At 43.7% G+C, this 14,834-nt stretch overlaps 1 protein-coding gene across 9 annotated transcripts in view; it reads left to right on the top strand.

Annotated features, from left to right (window-relative positions):
* kif1b (kinesin family member 1B) overlaps window positions 1-14,834 on the top strand; it is a 275,068-nt gene that overhangs the window by 178,289 nt on the left and 81,945 nt on the right. For all 9 annotated transcript variants that reach the window (XM_063033346.1, XM_063033349.1, XM_063033347.1 and 6 more), the window contains 3 exons: window positions 2,020-2,119; window positions 5,575-5,723; window positions 10,625-10,803. In XM_063033346.1, coding sequence (XP_062889416.1) covers window positions 2,020-2,119; window positions 5,575-5,723; window positions 10,625-10,803 — 428 coding nt within the window. The remainder of the gene's footprint in view (window positions 1-2,019; window positions 2,120-5,574; window positions 5,724-10,624; window positions 10,804-14,834) is intronic.

Raw genomic sequence — 14,834 nt, forward strand, 5'->3', positions numbered from 1 at the left:
CCAACTACCTTTCTCTCAAAGTCTGGTGAACATTAGCTCTGTACATTTCACAGAGTACTGCCGAGTGGTTATCAGTTTGTTCAGAATCAGGTTTAATATCTCCGGTGTATGTTGTGAAATTTATAGTTATGTGACAGCAGTATATTGCATACATAATAATGAAAACTGTAAATTACAGCAAGGAAAGTGTACATAAATGTTAAGTAGTGCAAAAAGAGGGGAAAAAAGTAGCGAGGTAGTGTTCATAGGTTCAACATCCATTCAGAAATCTGATGGCAGAGGAAAAGAAGCTGTTCCTGAATCATTGAGTGTGTGCCTTCAGGCTCCTGGGCCTCCTCGCTGGTGGTAGCAATGAGAAGAGGGCACCGCCTGGGTGATGGGGTCCTTAGTGATGGATGCCACCTTTATGAGGCATTGCTCCTTGAAGATGTCCTGGATACTGTGGAGGCTGGTGCCCTTGATGAAGCTGACTGAGTTCACAACTTTTTGCAACTTATTTCGATCCTGTGCAGTAGCCCCTCCCTCCGCCCCCCCCCCCAATACCAGGCGGTGATGCAGCCAGTTAGAATGCTGGCCACAGTGGAAATCTGCCAGTGTGTTTGGTGACATATTGAATCTGCTCAAACTCCTAATGTACAAAAAGAAAAAAAACATAGTGAGGTAGTGTTCATGGGTTCAATATCCATTCAGAAATCAGATGGCAGAGGGGATGAAGCTGATCCTGAATCGTTGAGTGTGTGCCTTAAGGCTCCTGTACCTCCTCCCTGAGGGTAGATGTTGTAATTGCACATATGCTTGTCATTTTACTTATGATAACCCTACCCCTTTTTGATCCACTTTCGTTACTCTTTAGAGGTTGAATGTAATCATCTGAGTATTTTAATTGCAAAAGCCTCATCTGTACTGGTTTGGAAACTCTTGTCTTTTCTTTAATTTTGTGATGTGAGTTATGTTTCCTGAATGTGCCAAAGCAGATTTGGGAAGCATAACTCATTTGTTATAAAGCAGCAAAAATGTCAAAGTAAATTTACTATCAAAGTACGTATATGTTACCATATGCTACCCTGAGATTCCTTTTTTTAATGGCATTTAAAGAAAAATAAATAAATATAATACTTTACTTTTACTTTATACTTTATTGTCTCCAAACTATTGATACTAGAGCGTACAATCATCACAGTGATACTTGATTCTGCTCTTCATGCTCCCTGGAGTACAAATCAATAGTAAATATTAAAAATTTTAATTATAAATCATAAATAGAAAATAGAAAAATGGGAAGTAAGATAGTGCAAAAAATCGAGAGGCAGGTCCAGATATTTGGAGGGTACGGCCCAGATCTGGGTCAGGATCCGTTCAGCGGTCTTATCACAGTTGGAAAGAGCTGTTCCCAAATCTGGCTGTACGAGTCTTCAAGCTCCTGAGCCTTCTCCCGGAGGGAAGGGGGACGAAAAGTCTGTTGGCTGGGTGGGTCGTGTCGTTGACTATCCTGGCAGCACTGCTCCGACAGCGTGCGGTGCAAAGTGAGTCCAAGGACGGAAGATTGGTTTGTGTGATAGAATTTATTTTAAAAAAAACTATACATAAAGACTGACAAGCAACCAATGTGCAAAAGTAGACTAACTGTGTAAATAAAAAATAAAAATTCTGGGAAAATGAGTTGTGAAGAGACATGGAAAGTGTCTGCAGGTTGTAGAATCTGTAGGCAGTGAAAAGGGAAAACCCATAGTAAAAATATTGATACTCAACTTTTTAAAACCAAATTCTTTGTAAACTCAATTCAACATGCATTCCTTAACTTTTGAATTTACTGTATACATATTTAATTACATTTAATAAGGAATTTGGATATTTTGCTTTCATTTTTACCAGCCTTATTAAAAGCAGATGAAAGTGACTGAATGTAAATCTTGGCGCACTCAGCAAAACCAGTCCAGCATCTCAGCCTTGGAATAATGGAAACTTGTAGTTCATCTGCTTTTGTCCTTTCTTCTACACGTATTCTGTCTTTATTGCCAGGACTATGAAAGTAAGCTAGAAGCTTTGCAGAAGCAAGTGGAAACTCGCTCTCTGGCTGCAGAAACAACTGAAGAGGAGGAGGAGGAAGAGGAAGAAGAAGGTAATGTGATTAACTCTGATTTTTGTTTATTAAAGCTGTTCACCAACAAGCTGTCAGGATTGGTCCTATTGGTGACAGTTCAAGATGTTTATAATTGTTTGTAAGAGTTAAAATTGAGCTTATTATCCGTTAGTCTCGCGAGACCATGGATCTATGCCTGGAAAGTCTTCACTCTCCAGGGCGCAGGCCTGGGCAAGGTTGTATGGAAGACCGGCAGTTGCCCATGTTGCCAGTCTCCCCTCTCCACGAGACCGATGTTGTCTAAGGGAAGGGCACTAGGGCCGATACAGCTTGGCACCGGTGTCGTCGCAGAGCAATGTGTAGTTAAGTACCTTGCTCAAGGGCACAACACATTGCCTCGGCTGGGGCTCGAACTCACAACCTTCAGATCGCTAGTCGAATGCCTTAACCACTTGGCCACGTGCCCACACGAGCTTATTATCACATGCACAATAACATGTATATACAGGTGCAATGAAAAACTTTTCTTTCTTTTTAAATCTTTTTATTGAATTAGTACACAAAAGGTAAACCATATAGGCACTGATACACAGTTGCAATATAATTTTACAAGAGATATTAATACACAAAAAAAAGTTAGTACAAACAGTGCAGTTTAAATATAAAATAACCAGGTAATATAATAGTATACTAATTTTCAAACATGTCAATAAGGAAAAGGAAAAAAAAACCCAAAAAAACCCCCAAAAAAACCCACTGTGCAACTAAACTAAAAAGCGAAGCAAAGCAATGGGCTAACTAGGTATCAAGTAGAGTTAAACAACTTAAAACAATCACGTCCTCAAACCTGACCTCCATTAAAAACAATTAAAAAGCAAGAAGGGAATGTAGATATGGCCAAAGAAAAAAAAAGTTACATTAAATGAAAATGTTGAATAAAAGATCTCCAAGTCTGTTCAAATTTAACTGAAGAATCATAAAGATTACTTCTAATTTTCTCCAGATTTAGACATAGTATCGTCTGGGAAAACCAAAAGAATGTAGTTGGAGCATTAATCTCCTTCCAATGTTGTAAAATACATCTTTCCGCCATTAAAGTAAGAAATGCAATCAATCTACGAGCTGAAGGGGAAAGATTACTAGAAATTTTAGGTAATCCAAAGATAGCAGTAATAGGATGGGGAGAAATATCTATATTCAATACCTTTGAAATAATATAAAAAATATCTTTCCACAAAGTTTCCAAAGAAGGACAGGCCCAAAACATATGAGTTAAGGAAGCTATCTCCCTATGACATACAATGAAAAACTTAATTGCAGACACATAGCATCAGATTAGCAGTATTGAAGTGGCTGTCCACTTGATCGATGCCTCTCATGAGAAAGAACACAATTAAAATATATTTCAGTGCAAAGTGTCATAGTGTTGCTGAACGCCATTGATTAGGGTTGTGGCAATTGGTTCAAGATCTGAATGGTGGAAGGGAAGTAGCTGTTCTTGAACCTGGTAGGGCTTGAGGCCTCTGTAGTTTCTGCTCAATGGAGGAGTTATGATGTGAAGGAACGATCAAGTATTCTCTTTAGGAGTTGTCAAGTGAGGGGTGTCAGTCTGGAGAGTGAGCAATATTCTTGCTTTAATGTGACCTGTCTTTCTGAAGACTCCCTTTATCTGGTCTCCCTCTGCCTTGGAATTTCTTCTGGTTTAAAAATTTCCTTTTCAGATCTATGAAGCCTCTTGCATTTTAACTGAGGTCTGGAGATTTCAGCCATTCAAGCAGAGCTTTGATAGCATTGTTCCCATTCTCTTTAGTCACGGGATAATTATCTATAATCACAAAGACCTCGAGAACCTGCTGCAACAGTAAAGTGGTGTTTGATAATATAATAAGGGAAAATAATGTGTTAAAATGTTGTCTGAAACACTGAGGGAAGTGAATGCAGTGCTGTATCTGCATGTCAGGAAAAAAAGATCAATTAAGACAATAGTGAACAGAATGCAGTTTTAAAAAATATTCTCCCAAATGTTTGAAACCTAATGTTTAAAGCGTTTGAATGACTTAAACAAATTAGCTTTCAAATAGAAATGAGGGCAAGAATTGTACTGTTGAATATCTGAATGTTATCTGTTGCTACATTCCCCATTATGCAGGAGACACAAAAGCGTGACCATTTCCGGAATCACTCCAGGGAAAACACTCCCTGGCTCTCCCAATATTTGAACAAGATCCAAGACTCCAGTGTCACCTGTGACAAATGAGTAAATAATCCCTCTTCAGCCTGCGCAAAATGCCCTGATATCTCTAGGGTTTAGAATTGTACAAGCCTGGAAAAGGGCAATTCCATTCATCAATCCAAAAACTCGGTGACTTCCCAACTGTTTCCAGAAAGCGCATTTAGATTACGAAGACACGTAGTCCTCATTTATTGTCATTTAGTAATGCATGCATTAAGAAATGATACAATATTTCCTCTGGTGTGATATCACAAAACACAGGACAGACTAAGATTGAAAAATCTCACAAAACCACATAATTATAACATATAGTTACAACAGTGCAACAATGCCATAACTTAATGAAGAACAGTCCATGGCACAGTAAAAAGTTCAAAGTCTCTCAAATGCCCCACATCTCACGCAGACGGGAGAAGGAAGAAAACTCTCCCTGCCATGCCAACCACAATCCAACTCTGAGTCGTCCGAAAACTTCGAGCCTCTGATCAGCTCTCCGACACCGAGTACTGAGTGCCATCTCTGTCTGAACGATTCGACCTCCATCTCGGTCGCCAACAGCAGGCAAAGCCGGGGACTTTGAGACCTTCCCTCCGGAAGATTCCTGATCGCGCAGTAACAACAGCAGCGAACGAGCGTTTCAGAAATTTCTCCAGATGTTCCTCTGTGCTTTCACGTCTGTCTCCGTCAAATCAGAATTGTCCACGGCCCCTATTTAACAGATACGATAACATTTTTCACCAGAGGGCTGCGCACGCGTGGCGCGCTGCTATCTCTCCTCCCACCTTTGTTTATTTATTCATTCATTTAGAGATGCAGGACAGACCATGTCCTTCCGGCCCAATGAGCCACGTCACCCGGCAACCCCAGCCTAATCGCAGGACAATTACAGTGACCACTTAACCTGCTAACCAGTACAGCTTTGGTCTGTGGAGGAAACCCCAAGCCCACGTTGAAAATCTCCTTACAGGATTGAGCTGCAGGGTCTGGCACATCCCAAACTCTAATAATGTCACACTCTCCACTAAGCTACTGTGGCACCCTATTGAAGAATTTGGGAGAATTCGCTCCACCTTAAAGTAAGGCTAGCTTTTGTCTAAGGTTATATATCAGATGACCTAGTATTTTACTTTCTGATTAATATCGAAATATCAGTTATTTTGGAGTTTAATGTGAACTGGATAGCGGGGAAAAAAACACGTTATTATGTTTCTTAATGCCTGGTTTGTGAAGGTTTATAAACCATTACTGATTGCCTTTGTAGAGCCTTGGACCCAGCGTGACTACGAGCTGGCTGAATGGGCTTTCAGGAAGTGGAAGTATCACCAATTTACCTCCCTACGGGACTTGCTGTGGGGAAACGCCGTCTATCTGAAGGAGGCTAACGCTATAAGTGTCGAGCTGAAGAAGAAGGTACTGCAGTGTTGGGGCCTAGCCTGCATCCATTACCTCTCTCCTGTTGCCCTGGAGGAGTTGCTGGTGGGCTTGGGATTTATAGTATATTTGACTCGGGCTGTTGCAATGCAACTGGAGTTTCATGTGGATCAGACTAAGTAAACAGAGCACTGTTCAAACCCAGAGCAGCAGAACGAGAATCAGGTTTAGTATCACTCTAATTTGTGGTTTCGCAGCAGCATTATAGTACAATGCTTAAAATATGCGATAAGTAATAATAAGAAATATATTTTGAAAAGTAATTATGTAGTGCTGAAAGAGAGGAAAAATACTGAGGTAGTGTCCTTGGGTTCATTGTCCATTCAGAAATCTGATGGTGGAGGGGAAGAAGCTGTTCATGAAATGTCAAGTGTGTGTCCTCGAGCTCCTGTGTATCTCCTCCTTGATGGTGGTAATGAGGAGAGGGCATATCCTAGGTGGTGAGGTCCTTAACAGATATTAATGAAGTGTGGGGGTTGGTTTTTGTGGACCAAATTTAAAGGGCAAAAGTTTAGACAATAGACAATAAGTGCAGGAGTAGGCCATTCGGCACTTCGAGCCAGCACCACCATTCACTGTGATCATGGCTGATCATCCACAATCAGTATCCAGTTCCTGCCTTATCTCCATAACCTTTGATTCCACTATCTTTAAGAGCTCTATCCATCTCTTTCTTGAAAGCATCCAGAGACTTGGCCTCCACAGCCTTCTGGGGCAGAACATTCCATATATCCACCACTCTCTGGTTTAGGGGTAACATGAGAGGGAACTTCTTTACTCAGAGAGCGGTGGCTGTGTGGAACGAGCTTCCAGCAGAAGTGGCTGAGGCAGGTTCGATGTTGTGGTTTAAAGTTAAATTGGATAGATATGTGGACAGGAAAGGAATGGAGGGTTATGGGCTGAGTGCAGGTCGGTGGGACTAGGTGAGGGTAAGAGTTCGGCACGGACTAGAAGGGCCGAGATGGCCTGTTTCCGTGCTGTAATTGTTATATGGTTATATGGCTATGACAGTTCAGTGGTTTCTACAGAAGGTCACTGTTACTGAGAGAAGCTGTTCTCTTTTTCTGGATTTAATAAATTGCATTTAAATTCCCAGCCACTGCGGGGGGAGGGGGGGAAGAAAAAAATTAAAAAAGAAATACCATAGAATTTCCAAAAACTATACACATCAAGGACTGACAAGCAACAAAAGTGCAAAAGAAGACAAATTTGCAAATAGTAATAAAAATAAACAAATAACACCGATTTCCCCCAGTGAGGACTGGCTCATGGACTTCCATCTTCATCCTCTTGTAGTTAATAATAATCTCCTGGCTTTTGCTGACATTGAGTGAGAGGTTGTTGTTAACGCACCTTCCAAATAGATTTTCATTTTACCTCCTATATATCAATTAATCGCTACCTTTAATGGCAAAAAAAGACAATCTATGCAAATAACTTTTTTAAAAAGCACAGAGCACGCGAGTTGTAAAGAGTCACTGAAAATGAGTTTAGGCCGTAGGGTTGAGGTGAGTGAGGTTATCCACACCAGTTCAGGATCTGATGGTAGAGGGGCAATAACTGTTCTTGAACCTGGTGGTGTGGGACATGAGATTTCTGTACCTCCTGCCCGATGGTAATAGTGAGAAGAGAGCATGGCCTGGATGGTGGGACTCCTTGTTGATGGGTGCTGCTTTCTTATGGCAGTGCTGCTTGTAGATGTGCTCAGTGGTGGAGAGGGCTTTTCATGTGATGTAACCACCACTTTCTGTAGCCTTTTCCATTTCTGGGCATTGGTGTTCCCATACTAGGCTGTGATGTAACCAGTTAGACACCAGACTCTGCATCCAGCACATCACTCTTTGTCACTTCCACCATCTGCAGCAGGATCCCACTATTAACTACATCTTCTCCCCGCCCCTTACCTACTTCCAGGGACAACTCCCTCCGTGGTTCCTTGGTTTATAAATGTCTCCTCATCCGCCCATCTCTGATGTCTGATACTTTCCCTTGCAACCACAAGAACACGTTTGTTCTTTCAGCTCCTCCCTCACCACCGCTTGGGGACCTCAAATGCACAATCACGTTCTCAAACCTTGAACAATGCATTTGGTGCTCATGATGTGGTCTCCTCTACGATTAGGTGACTGATCCACAAATCAAATGTGCTCTCTCTGCAGTGACCTTCCCAAGCTCCTGGTTGTAAGCCATTTCAGTTTCCCTTCCCCTTCCCACATTGACCCATCCATCCCTCCCAGGCTGACCTGTCCATCCTCAGTCCTCTACACTGCTAGGGTGAGAACCAATGCAAACCAGAGAAATGGCACCTCACATTTAGCCTATATAGTCTATAACCCATTGAATTTTCCAATTTCAGTAATCCTCAAGTCTAGTTACACCCCTCCCTCCAATTTCATCTCTGAATCAGAACTGGTTTAATTTCGCTGGCATGTGTCATGAAATTTGTTGTTTTGCGGTAGCAATACATTGCCATACATAATAATAATTTAAAATTATAAATTGCAATGAGTATACTATATATAAAAATTGAATTAAGTAGTGCAAAAAGAGAGCAAAAAAAAGGTAGTGTTTATGGATTCAACACCCATTCAGAAATCAGATGGTGGAGCGGAAAACGTTCCTAAAAAGTTGAGTGTGTGTCTTCAGGCCCCTGTACTGCCTCCCTGATGGTAGTAATGAGAAGAGGGTAGGTTCTGAGTGATGGAGGTCTTTAATGATGGATGCTGCCTCCTATCTTCCTGTTTGTTGCCCCCTTTCCCATACCCACCCCCCCGTCCCAACAATCCACTATACAGACATTTCACCGACCATCTCTCCCCTCCCAATGCTCGTGTGGTTCTGATTCCCTCTGCCATTCACCTCGCCCCTAATGGTTGCTAATATTATCTTCCTTATTTATCATATCCCTGCACTTGGCAGCCTTTGTGCCTCTGCTTTTCACCCTTCATCAACCATCTCCACCTTCATACTTCCCTTCTCCATGTGCCTTCATCCCCACCACCTTACCCCCCAGTTTTTGTTTGTGTCCGTCTATCTTACACCATTAGACAGGGGAGTAGAATTTGGCCATTTGGCCCATTGAGTCTGCTCTGCCATTCAATCATGTCTGACTTATTCTTTCTCTCAACTCCTATTCTCCTTTATACTCCCTGTAACCTTTGACACCCTTACTAATCAAGAATCTATCAACCTCTGCTTTAAGTACACCCAATGACTTAGCCTCCACAGCTGCCTGTGGCTTATCAACCTTTTGGTTAAAGAAATTCCTCCTCATCTTTGCTGTAAACGGATGGCCTTCAATTCTGAGGCTGTGCCCTCTGGTCCTAGACTCTCCCACTATTGGAAACAGCCTCTCCACATCCACTTTATCTAGGCCTTTTAATATTTGGTAGGTTTCAATGAGATTCCCCCCTCTTCCCCCCCCCCATATCTTCCTAAACTTCAGCAAGTACAGGGATCAAAGACTCCTCGTGCGTTAACCCTTTCATTCCCGGGATCATTCCCGTGAGCCTCCTCTGGGCCCTCTCTAATGCCAGTACATCTCTTCTTAGATAAGGGGTCGAAAGCCACTCATAATACCTCAGTGCAGTCTGACCACTACTTTATAAAGCCTTAGCATCACATTCTTGCTTTGGTATTCCAGTCCTCATGAAATGAATGCTATCATTCTCTTGTTCCTATCTCCCGATTCCACCATCACCTACCTGGCTGAATCTGCCTGTCATCCCTTACCCCTCAAGCCCAAAGCTTCTCCCCCCACTCTCTGGTTCACCAGTCACCTCTGGGCCCTGTCTTGTCTCTTCTCTTCCTCATACCAAGCATCTCCCTCTCCACTCTTGGTCCTAATATAAGGCTTTGACCTGAAATGCCAACAATTTCTTCCCCATCCACAGATGCTGCTTAACGTAGTGAACCAAGGGAGTGTAGCATTTGGCGCAACGCTATTACAGCTCGGGGCAACGGAGTTCGGAGTTCAATTCCAGCACCTTCTGTAAGGAGTTTGTACGTTCTCCCCGTGACCGCGTGGGTTTCCTCCGGGTGCTCCTGTTTCCTCCCACAGTCCAAGGCTGTGGGGGTTAATACATTAATTGGTTGTTGTAATTTGTCCTGGTGTTAAATAGGTGGATTGCAGGGCACTGTGGCTGATTGGATCAGAAGGGGCTGTTCCACCCTGCATCTCAAAATAAAATAAAAATAAAATTCTTCTAGCAGATTGTTGGTCCAGATTCCAGCAGTGATAGTATCTTGTATCTCCATGTGACAAGTTTAGCTCCTTTTAATTTTTAGAAGCAAATCAACCTTTTTAAAAATTTGGTTTGTGAGTCCAAACCAGAATACATGGAAGGTTGCAAATAATTTTGGACATAACGACATTCGAGCTTCAGTCTTATAAGTGGCTTGAGATCCAGAAATAAGGTATATGATATGCTGAAGAATATTTACATTAGTTTTATTTATTTATTGAGATGCAGTGCGGAAGTGGAACTTCTGGTTTAATGAGATGTACATGGCCCAGCAACCCACCTATTTAACCCCAGCCTAATCACAGGACAATTTACAATGACCAATTAGCCTACTAACCACTACGCCTTTGGACTGTGGGGGGAAACTGGAGCACCTGGAGGAAACCCACACGGTCCCGGGGGGAGCGTGCAAACTCTCTACAGAGGGCACTGGAATCGAACTCCTACCCCCAGAATGCCCCAAGCTGTAACAGTCTAATGCTAAGAGTTATGGTACCATGGCACCATCTTTTTATGCTCTATCTCTCTCGTCATTCATTCCACTGGTTACTGATGTTCTGATCAGAAAGGACACACCACTGATAATCTAATTCTCCATAATGGTTCTCCCCTCTGTCCCCTACCCCTTGCATTCAGGTACAGTTCCAATTTGTGCTGCTCACCGACACACTCTATTCCCCACTCCCCCCGGAATTGCTCCCTGCTGAGGCGGAATTGGATCGGGAGGTCCGACTGTTCCCGAGGACCGTGGTCGCGGTGGAGGTTCAGGATCTGAAGAATGGCGCAACGCATTACTGGTCCTTGGAGAAACTCAAGTAAGCGCGTCTTAAATACTTCCCTTTCTTTTGGTATTTCTAATTACATTTTGTGTTACAGCATCCTGTATTGTAAATGGGTAACACGCCTTTCATATCCAACTTAAGCTATACATTTCCCTGATTGCAAATAATTGGAGAAAGTCCAACCATAGTGCTCTATGGCTGTTCTGAAAGCCCGATTAATGAGAGAGCGTTAAAACTTTATACTATGTGATACCCTAGTCTTTAGGGTTGTTATAGCCAGGGGGTGGTAATGGGGACAAGACCCCACTGCCTATTAAATGCTCCCGATAGCGTGCATCTCAAATAGTCTCTGAAAACCAGGTCTTGCTCCTGGCCTTCATGCATGGCCTAGATACTAAGCCCGATGGAACAGTTTCTGTTGACAGGAGAAGGGGCAAAGGCCGGTAACTGGCGCCTTAAAGCCAGTTGGTTTGGGCGGATGGGGCTCGTCAGCTGTGGTTGGCAGCTCATCTAAGAGAAGGAAAACTCTGATCTCAAACCTCCGCTGCCTTGCGGCTGTACCCACTCATGGGGAAGACTTCGGGAGTAAACCCCAAGGGAAAACTCTGGAGCTGGAGTCCCTGAGACCATCCTACATTGAGTTCAGCGCTGACTGGCAACTCCTGCGACGCTGCTGGTGCCAAACTGTATCGGTCTCTACCGTTCCTCTGGGCTCATCAGATAATGAGAGGGAGTCTGCTACATGGGCAACAGCTTGCTCTCCATATCATACTGTCCAGCCTTGTGTACCTAGCCAGCTTAGGATGTAATAGCCATGCTGAACTCTGACCGACGAAGGCCCTCTCCTCACAAAGTCGTATTACCAGCCTACAAGGCAATTATTACATCTTAGAATCATAGAAACATAGAAAATAGGTGCAGGAGTAGGCCATTCGGCCCTTCGAGCCTGCACCGCCATGCGGTATGATCGTGGCTGATCATCCAACTCAGAACCCTGTACCTGCCTTCTCTCCATACCCCCTGATCCCTTTAGCCACGAGGGCCATATCTAACTCCCTCTTAAATATAGCCAATGAACTGGCCTCAACTGTTTCCTGTGGCAGAGAATTCCACAGATTCACCACTCTCTGTGTGAAGAAGTTTTTCCTAATCTCGGTCCTAAAAGGCTTCCCCTTTATCCTCAAACTGTGACCTCTCGTTCTGGACTTCCCCAACATCAGGAACAATCTTCCTGCATCTAGCCTGTCCAATCCCTTTAGGATTTTATATGTTTCAATAAGATCCCCCCTCAATCTTCTAAATTCCAATGAGTACAAGCTTAGTCGATCCAGTCTTTCATCATATGAAAGTCCTGCCATCCCAGGAATCAATCTGGTGAACCTTCTTTGTACTCCCTCTATGGCAAGAATGTCTTTCCTCAGATTAGGGGACCAAAACTGCACCATCTTATCCTCCTTCACCAGTGGAGTGCTGTTTGCAAAGTAATTTCCTGCTAAATCTCATCCACAACAAAAGTTATCAATCCAAAACACCTTGGCGATATGAAAAGAGCAGGTGCTGGCGGGGTGGAGATGAGTCTCTACCAAAGGAGGTGCGAGGCGCTCCTTCCCTCCGCTAGCCTGCCGGTCACCCTCGGGCGAGGTTTAGCAGCTGCTCAGCCCCCAATCAGGGTCACTGAAGCCATGGAAGCAGGTGGTGGATGGTGTATATCACAAGTCCTGGTTATGCGACCACTGACTCCAGGCAGATGATCTCTGAAGAGTGTTGATAATGGCTGGAGCCACCCGTCTTGTAAAGGCACTGCCCAGAAGAAGGCAATGGCAAAACACTTCTTAGAAAAATTTGCCAAGAACAATCATGATCATGGAAAGACCATGATTGCCCAGGTCATACAACACAACACTTAAAACAAACAAGCTGGAAGAAAAGATGATCATAGGATCCAAGGCCACATTTTGGTGAGGTTTGAGTAAGATAACTCTTGAGTTTGTGTCTAACTATCCAATCACCTTTTGGATGTTGATTCCCAGCACTCTCTGTAAGAAGTTTGTACGTTCTCCCTGTGACCGTGTGGGTTTCCTCCGGGTGCTCTGGTTTCCTCCCACATTCCAAAGAGACGTACAGGTTAGGATTAGTAAGTAGTGGGCGTGCTGTGTTGACGTTGAAAGCATGCCACCACTTGCGGGCTGCCCCCAGCACATGCTCTGACTGTGTTGGTCGTTGAAACAAAATGACATATTTCCACCGTGTGCTTTGATGTACTTGTAACAAATAAAGCTCAGCTGAAAGCTAAGCTAGAAGAATTATATTCCTCATCAAGGCAACTACTTTCAGTTTCTGTCTTTTTTCTAAAAAAAAAGGCAGCAAGATCCAGAGGTCATCAAAGCAGGCTGATGGGATGGGGGAGGTGGTCACAGAACATGTGGTTGGAGGATGTGGGGGGATCAAGTGGAGGGAGAGGCCTGTTGGATGGGCAAGATCCTGCTGCAGGCAGACATCTGCCAGTAAGTGGGGCGGGCGGGGGGGTGTTGCGAGAGCACCTGCAAGTAGGTGGGGAACCATTCTTATGTTCGGAGTGTGGGTAGGTGGTGGTGCGAGGCAGGTTGAAGTGGTGGGGGAAGCCCTGACCCTGTGTTGATGCAGTTCCCAATATGGCATCATCAATGACGTCGTGGCTAACGATGATTAGGAAGTGATTCCGATGAAGAGTCTTGGCCCAAAGCATTGACAGTTTATCACCCTCCGTTGATGCTTCCTGACCCCAACACCAGCTGATGTCAGAATCTTCAATCACCAGACTCAACCGTTAACTTAATCAAACTTCACCAAACTGTAATGTTTTGCTTGGGCCTTGGATCTTACAAGCACGATCTCGTTCAGACATCATGGCTGCTTAGCGGTTAGCACAACGCTATTGCAGCTCAGGGTGCCAGGGTTCAGAGTTCAATTCCACCACCGCCTGTAAGGGTTTGTACATTCTCCCCGTGAAGCATGTAAGCTTCCTCTGGGTGCTCCAGCTTCCTTCCACATTCCAAAGACGTACCGGTTAGTAGGTTAATCAGCCATTGTAAATTGTCCTGTGATCAGGCTCGGGTAAGATAGGAGGGTTGCTGGGTGGTGCGATTCTTTGGGCCAGAAGGACCTGTCCATGCTTTATCACTAAATAAATAACTTTTGGATGTGCGTGTGTTGCTTTTATCACCTTGTATCTACTTGTGTTAGAAATAAAACTCACTTAGTTACTGGCAGTCATGGAATTCTGTAAAGCTGAGGCTGTGGGGTCCAAATCTGAACACTAAGTGTGTTTGACCTGTGAAACCTGTTCTGACCTGTTTCGAGTCAGACAGTGTCTATAGTGGATGTTGTGTATTTAATATTTCAGTTATATTTGAGTAATCTTGTGTGTATATGTGTATGGGGATATATAATATTATATTAATCATTCTTCATTTAAATAATTCATTACAGGTTGAATGTATAAGTACTTGAATTGCATACATCATCACGCTACACATTTCAGGGACGCCTCCTTTTAAGTAAACACGAAGTTAGACCCGCATTCCTGGACTCCCGTGTCTTCGTTCAAATCAGTTTAATGTTTTGAAGCTACAAAACAAAGCAGAGGAGAATAAAGAGCCAACATTTCAGGCCGAGGCCTTTCACCAGAACTGGAGGAAGGATCTGGGCCCGAAACGTTGGCTATTTATTCCTCTCCATAGATGCTGTCTGGCCTATTGAGTTCCTTCAGCAGTTTGTGTGTGTGCGTTACTCTGGGTTTCCAGCATCTGCAGAATCTCTTCTGTCCTCTTTAATAAGTCGACGCACAATAAGTAAAATGTGGACGTGGCCTCTGACGGGCTGTCTTGGTCTGTCTGCTTTCAGGGGAAGGCAGAGCAGCAAGTTAAAACGCGCAGCACGTAACTGGTTAGCTTCAGGCTCCTTGGAGATGCTTTGTTATTTTGACTGAGAGTCGATGAGCTGAATACCAGAATACCAAGTACCAGTGCTGTTTGCCAGAAGCTTTGGATATTACTGAATCAGTAGGATCACTGCAGTGTTCGAGA

This window comes from Mobula hypostoma, chromosome 25 (assembly GCF_963921235.1).
Source record: "Mobula hypostoma chromosome 25, sMobHyp1.1, whole genome shotgun sequence".
Lineage (NCBI taxonomy): Eukaryota > Metazoa > Chordata > Chondrichthyes > Myliobatiformes > Myliobatidae > Mobula > Mobula hypostoma.